The 7,661-nt window shown below is 43.7% G+C and overlaps 1 protein-coding gene across 1 annotated transcript; it reads right to left on the bottom strand.

Annotated features, from left to right (window-relative positions):
- Nucleotides 1-7,365, bottom strand: LOC127314035 (DEAD-box ATP-dependent RNA helicase 31). Its single transcript, XM_051344499.2, has 10 exons — nucleotides 5,803-7,365; nucleotides 4,779-4,885; nucleotides 2,693-2,748; nucleotides 2,376-2,600; nucleotides 2,088-2,294; nucleotides 1,923-2,009; nucleotides 1,747-1,842; nucleotides 1,447-1,662; nucleotides 928-1,110; nucleotides 1-515 (listed from the first exon to the last, which is right to left on the bottom strand). Exons 1-10 carry the CDS (start codon nucleotides 7,269-7,271, stop codon nucleotides 288-290), a joined length of 2,874 nt encoding a protein of 957 aa, XP_051200459.1. The 5' UTR covers nucleotides 7,272-7,365; the 3' UTR covers nucleotides 1-287.
- Between the last annotated feature and the right edge of the window lie 296 nt (nucleotides 7,366-7,661).

Genomic DNA, 7,661 nt, shown 5'->3' with positions numbered 1-7,661 from the left:
TGAAGAGACAATAACTGGGATATCGCTTCCCAAAATGCTAAGTAAATTTGCTCATAGGATCGCCGTAGTGAAACTATTGTCCACGATATGCAATAGAGCATACACTAGTGGGGACAGGCACTTGAGGTGTGTTTCCATGTTACAGGAGAAGAATGAAAACTACCGGTATGGAAGTTTGCTGTACTGCAAGCATGAGTCCATAACCTGTATACGAAACCATGTTTATAAATCCACAGCCTGTTTACCTAGCTAGAGAGCTTGGAATGCTGTTACCAAGGAGCACCATACTATTTTGACCGTAGACCCGGAATGTTGCTCAGTCCCATCTTTTTAAGGATAAGCTTAGTCAGTGCAGGAGGGTTGTTGAGCCCCAAACTTCTACTGAACTCATTGGCCAGTGATACAAGCTGGTACTTATCACGGCCGATTTGCTTATTTGAATTATAGTACCCAAGCCATGCTTGATAAGCAGATTCCTTATCTTTCACCTCCACATGTGCAAGAGCCTTCTCAACCTATAAAAGAATAAGCAATGTCAAATATACCACCATACCACCATGCTATAACATTCCATGTATGATACAAGCTGATCCATCACCTGAAAACAGTTTCTACTTGGTGGATTCATCCTATTATGTGCCTAAGACATTTCAATGGCTTTCAAAAAGTACATATACTTTGCTACTTCCAGAAATTCATAGGTAATGTGATGGAAGATTAAACAGACACAAACTTGCGAAAGCATCAAGAGATGAAAATAATCAACAGGAAAACCATCAGAACCAGAAGGTTCCTAAATTGCTTTTTCAAAAGGTGTACTTTTCTATCATTGATTGACAAATGAAAAAACAAAATGTCCATTGACCATTGCAACTCCATGTCGAGACACTAACTATAAGATGTGCACTGGTGAAAGAGTTTATGTACCTTTCGTTTAGTGTCCAGGTCAATTAGTGGTAACGTAGCCTCTGTAATAGGCAAATCTTTGATACTTCTTAAGAAGTATTCTTCCCATGGCGCCAACAGTAAGACTCCGCTCCCCTCATTACCTTTGCGGCCAGTCCTACCAAGACGGTGGATATATTGATCTCTGTCACTAGGAACTCCCAACTGCAATGACCAGGATATGGTATCAGTTCATTCTAATTTATAACTCAGAAGATGTGTAAGTACAAAAAGATAAGCATGTTTGTATTTAATTACAGCTGAGTATTTATACTTGAATGCAGAAAGATCTTTCTAAGTGGTTCTTTTTAAACTGAAAACTGTAGGCGAGGCCCTGACAGTAACTTTTAAATAAAAGAGCAAAATATTTACAAGAGGGGGAAGGGGGTGTACAAAGGTCTAGACAGTTCTGAGTGGTTATAAAGAGGAAACAGAAGAAAAATCTGTACAATAATAAATAAATTAAGCAAATAGACAACTACAGTGCAAGATGTTGGTTACCTGCACAACAAGTGTGACATTGGGATAATCAACACCCCGGGCAGATACATCAGAGCTAACAAGAATAAGACCCTTTGATTCCTTAAATTCTTTTGATATCCTGGTTCTGTAACTTTGTGGCTTTCTGGAATGTATCTCACGTACATTCAACTTCAGTTCAGACAGAAGTTCAGCAACAAGACTCGTTACCTTAGCTGTTGTACAAAACACAATCACCTGCATTTATTGTCTTGTTATAAATCTGTGAATAATACGGAGCAGTGACAAGAGAAGACACTGCAAAGTCGATAATGCAATTACCTTGTAGTCAACATTTTCCGACATGTGATCCGTTAGAAGACCATATAGGATAGAGAATTGTTTGTCCAGTGGTGCAACTAAATGCATTTGTTTCACCTGAATATGGTAATAATGAGCATCATGTTGGATTAAAAGCAACGTAGAAGCAATTAATATGCATATAGTCTTAAATACACCTGCGAGTGTGTTTCCTCGCTTCCTTCTTGAACAGTGTTAACAAATTCAAGATCTCTTTTCATGGCAACATGACATACTTGACGAACCTAGAATAAGTATTTAGTACATGTTCAGTGGTTGATCAAATAAACTGATGATGACTCGAGCAAGTTTAATGATTTTACCTCATCTGGAACTGTAGCAGAAAATAGAAGTGTTTGACGCTGCTTGGGGAGTGCAGCTACTATTCTCTCTATATCAGTTCGGAACCCCATATCTAACAAGCGGTCAGCTTCATCAAGAATAAGGATTTTTACGCCCATCAATCTAGTAGCAAAACCTGGTGTGTTCTCCATATGATCCTTAAGCCTTCCTGGCGTAGCTACCAGAATCTGCATATAAGCAATACTTTCAGATCACAACATTTGACCATAGAAATAGCAAGGATTGTTCAGCAAGTCATTTCCAATCACCTGGCAAGGGTTTGTATGCATGCGTTTCTGCTCAAGAGCCATCCTAGTGCCACCAATTACAAGTTGTACTCCAATTGATGGATGGAACTTGAGAAGTTTGTTTGCTTCTGCAGCAGCCTGATCAGCAAGCTCACGTGTAGGGCACACAACAACAACACTAATGGGAGGTCTTTTTTTATCATGGTCATTAGGGGGCAATTTGGAGATAACTTCAACAGCCGGAAGCTGAACATAAAACAATGGTGAGTTACAATTTAAAATTTATCAAAGCCCAAAAGTAAACAAAAGAAAAATCACTACTCAAGCAGAGTATTCACCAAGAATGCTACAGTTTTTCCAGTTCCTGTCCTTGCTTTGGCCAGGACATCCTTCCCTGCAGAGAAAGGCTTGTTAGATTGTCAGCCATGACTACAAAGATGCAATTCAAGTTATCATATTTCCACACTTATGTACAGTATCTGATTTTAATGCCAAAACGCACAGTTTATATTAAATATCATCCAGACCTCCGGATAACACCCTCAAATAAACTCAAGTTTTCATATTGTGTTTCTTGTGCCATAAGCATAGACGGATGCAGCGTCCCTGTCGCCCGGCGCTCGCCCGGGCTTCAGCCGCGCTCGTCTCCTGCATGAGGCCGATTTTAGCGAGAAAATCCTTGACGACCAGGGCAAAATCTGTCGGCGTGTGGGCCTTGACCACCCACAGCTTGGGCAGTTGGTATTGGGCCGTCTCACAAAGCAAACAGAAGCAGAAAAAGAGACAGCAGGAAAGAGGTGATGGGCAGAAAAACTGTTGATTAAAACTAGTCGCCCACGTTCTGGTTTCCTTTCCTTCTCTTTTTGTTTTTTGCTCGCTTTTGCTGCCGCGTTCTGCTGGTTTACTCAGAAAAAAGGTCCCGCTCTCAAAAAAGAAAAGGTTGAGACTTGAGAAAAAAATCTTCATAAAGTTCATGAATACTGTAAGCGGGTTTTAAAAAGTTGTTTGCAAGATTCTTAAAATGGCCGTACGGTTCAAAAAAAAAAACTTTCCGAGGTTTAAAAATTTGTTCATGAGATTTTATAAAAATTCATATAGTTTAAAATATTTCTTTGCGAGGTATAAAAATTTGTTCACGAGGTTCAAAAAGTATTCGTACAGTTAAAAAAAATCTGGAGATTTCAAAAAAAATCACGAGTTCTAAAATTATTCACAGTTCAAAATTGTTCCGATAAAAAAATGTTCATAAAAATGTGTTGTGAATTTGTGAGTATTCAAATATGTTGTGAACTTGTGAACAGTGGAACGCGTGATGTATTATATTCGTGTTTTTGCATTCATACTATTTAAAAAACACTATTTGCTTTATGTCATGCTTACTCTTGCCATAGATTTTTTTATTTGGTTTACAGCGCGCCCAGGCTTCGACAAATTCTTGGGTCCGCCTCTGGCCATAATACTATAGGATGATAAGTACATATTGCCAAATTTGTCTATCGCACTATCTCCAGAATTATCCCGTCAAAACAGCTTTATTTGCAGCGCAAACACACCAAATCCATCTTCAGTCTCCAAGTTCAGTGAGCTTATCTACTTATTTCAGTTATATGTAGATTTCAGAAGTCTCAGAACTAATTGTTGAAATTTAGGAATCTATATGTTGTTAAAACTTAAAACCAATCGAAAGTTTACAACTCAAAAATTCAAGAATCTATACACGGTTCATGCTTGTTTAAGACAATCAAGAGCATACAACTATTGAGAAACTATGGAAGTATATCAGCACTATAATGCCATGGCCAAGCCCACTGATGTGTTTCATATTAACTGTTTGGTTTTTGCAAACAGTGTAATTCACTCATGGATGCTTAAACCTACGAAAGGTGTTTTTGGAACACGGAAATTTGACTAGAAACAGAGCAAATCCCCAAAAATTTCACATTACAAGCAGAATTTAATGCCCTGGCCCTCCTGCTAGTTATCGAAGTTAACCCATTGAATCTCCAACATATGGGTAGACACCATTAAGCAATTTACAATTATATATTTATGTCCGCCACCTTAGCTTTTCATGCCCATCAAAGCAAAGAATTATGCGACATGGGTGAGTGGTGCACATATGCATAGCAAGAAAATGGAAGAGGGAATTAAGCTAATTGGGCAAGTAATCAGTGGCCTCACAGATCAGGGACTCAGTAAAAAACAAGGTTAAGCAAGGAACAGTGGAAGAGATTTCTAGAAAATGGAGGTGCAAGGAGCATATATTTGAAAGTGAGAAGATAAACGAATATAAAGAGAGCGGTAACAGATATTGCCCATCCCTTTTGTATAGCTCACGAGTCATAACAACTTTGTGGGGAAAATATGCATAGCATGAAGTAAAATCATAACTGTTTCAACATATACAAGCAGCACTGTGTTAACCTTTAAGTATAATAGGAAGAGTGGCCTCCTGGACCGCAGTCATTCGTTCATACCCAGCAGCTTTAACACCTTTTAGTGTCAAGGGAGAGAGAGCGCATTCATCAAACCTGTGATGTAAAAGGAGGGAAGATCCAACAGGATAGTGCATTAGAGATTAATAGGTTTTGCTAGGAGCGCTATCAGCAGATATATGCTCTTAATACTTTTCATGTCAACTACTATTTGGAAATAATGCAGATGGTCAGTTATAGATAATAGGGACGTAATAAGCCAATAAAATCTGACCATGATCATAGCACATGCCAGACTATAGTTTCCAGAAAATATATCATTTATATCAACCAGGGTATCACAATGTACATCATTTTTGCATTTTCAATACAAAAGCCAACAAATGCAGCTAGATAAAATCAATCCTGATTGAATAGTGACATATACTCAGATAGTTGTCGGTCACAGGTTCTAGTAGAGCGTGACTCTGAACTCTGAAGAATCAAGATATATTTTCTTAGCTGCCCTTAAGGTCCAAGACTTTATCAGCATTGAGGATAGGACAATACTGAAGTTTCTAGTACCACATCCATATCCAAAGGACCACATAACCTGTTACACTGTGACGAAAACACACCAAACAACAGGCAAATACCAAATACTTGTTTGCACTTCAAGGAAGGGAGGTTTTTTGGCCATGTTGGAGGCAGCTCTAGAAGTTCAAAGTTCTTATTAACTGCATATGGTAACCAAGTATATTGATAATTGGCATGAATGTGATGCTATTTATTAAACTAAAATTCAGCCAAAGATCAAAAAAGTAAATAAAAATACCGGCTAAAAGATAGCAAGCAGTTGCACAGCACACTTCACAGCTGGCAGAATATTTATATCCTATGCACCAATATATGATCACAAAGTAAACTTGTTGTCATATAGAACAAAATACAATGCACAACAAATATAGAAACATTCCATAACAATGGCAGGATCTATTTATTCTTGAAATAGAGAAAACTTGAGTAAGAGTTACCTTGTCTGACTCAAATACGAATCACCACCTCCATTATCTCTTGTGCCCACTACACTCTCCTGTTCAGCTGATTCAGAAGAGATGGACTTCTTAGTTGCAGTGTTCACCAAATCCTCCTCGCCGCCATCATCACCAGAGAGATCGTCCTCAAAGCCTGATGGCCCATCATCCTCATCAGCTTCCCCTGACTCACTATCACTCTCTAACGAACCAAAATTAAATGCTTTCCCACCCCTTGACTGCCGGTCACCAAAATCCACATCCCCACCTTTACCTCCTCTACGTGAGCCCAAATTCCCCCTTTTCTCTCCTCTCTTACCAGAAGCTCCGAACTCAATGGCATCATCGCTGTCATCCTCGTCATCATCAGAATCAATTTCCCTGCCTCCCCTGCCTGACGAACCAGACATCCTTCCACCACGGCCCCGACTGCCCCTGCGAGACCCAAAACCAACTTCTTCGGCACTGTCATCCTCGATGTCATCTAAATCACTTCCCCTGCCTCCTCTGCGTGACAAACCTGACTCCGGTCCACCACGACCTTGCCTTCCCCTGGGAGACCGAAAACCAAGTTCTTCACCACTGTCATCCTCATCGTCATCCAAATCACTTCCCCTGCCTCCTCTGCGTGACAAACCTGGCTCCCTTCCACCACGACCTCGCCTTCCCCTGGCAGATCCAAACCCAGCTTCTTCTCCATCCAAGTCGCCGTACCTCCCTCCCCTGTGCGACATACCTGATGTCCTCCCACCACGGCCACGCTGTCCCCTAGGAGACCGAAACCCAGCATCATCACCGAAATCACCTCCCCTCCCTCCTCTCTGTGAAAACCCGGAAGACATCCCGCCGCGCCCTCGCCTTCCCCTCGCAGAACCAAACCCAGCATCATCATCATCGCTGAGATCAGAACTCGCCACCCTCCCCCTTCGCTCGAAACCAGGCCTGTCACCGCCGAACCGACCACCGCGACTGTCGCCGCCGAACCGACCACCACGCCTATCGCCACCGAACCGACCACCACGAGCATCAGCGCCGCCGAACCGACCGCCGCGCCTATCGCCGCCGAAGTCACCACGGCCTCGCCTCTCGCCGCTGAACTCACCGCCACGCCTCTCGCCACCATCAAAACTCGATCTCGGAGGCGGCCCCCCCGAATCCCTCCCTCTGCGGCCTCCCCTGGAGGCAGCGGGTCTGCGGGAGCCCTCGCCCTCGTCGCCGCTGCTGACGCCGAGGTGGAAGGAGTCGGTCTTGAGGTCGCTGACCCAGTCGCTGAGGTCGGCCTCGTCCTCAATTAGGCTCTTCGAGGCGGCGCCGCCGGCGCGCGAGGAGAGGAATCGGACGCCGATGGGAACGGCGGCGCCATTTCGTGGCGGGATCGAGTGAAGGTGGCAGAGAGGGTGGGCGGCGGAGGACGGGGAGGCGGCCGCCGCGCGGCGGAGGAAGCCAAGCAGGTGGTGGCGGCCTCGCATGGCTGAGCTTAGGGTTTAAGGAAGACGGCGGCGGCCCTGGGAAAGGAATTGGGGTTTAGGTTCAGGTTCGGAAGAGGGCGTACTGATCACTGGATTCACTGAGCAACTTTGTGTTTTGGTGAGCTCTGCTAGCCGTCCGATTTTTCAGATATGAGAGGTTCGATTCAAATGAAATCTCCGCAGGCCCAGCAGCACGAGGACGAGGACGACCCGGAGCTGCAGGCGGCGCTCGCGGCGTCTCGCGAGCAGTGCGACCTCGACGAGCTGGTCAAACGGCTGCACCTCGCCGAGACGATGCGTGCCTCCGCCCTGGCGGGGAAGGCCAGGAAGGCCCAGGAGAACGCTCAGGCGGAGGCGTGGGCCTTCCTCGAGATGGCGCGTCGGCAGGAG

Source organism: Lolium perenne, chromosome 7, assembly GCF_019359855.2.
Source record: "Lolium perenne isolate Kyuss_39 chromosome 7, Kyuss_2.0, whole genome shotgun sequence".
In the NCBI taxonomy this organism is placed as follows: Eukaryota; Viridiplantae; Streptophyta; class Magnoliopsida; order Poales; family Poaceae; genus Lolium; species Lolium perenne.
The sequence above is the reverse complement of the archived record's forward strand: the minus strand, read 5'-3'. Positions and strand labels throughout refer to the sequence as shown.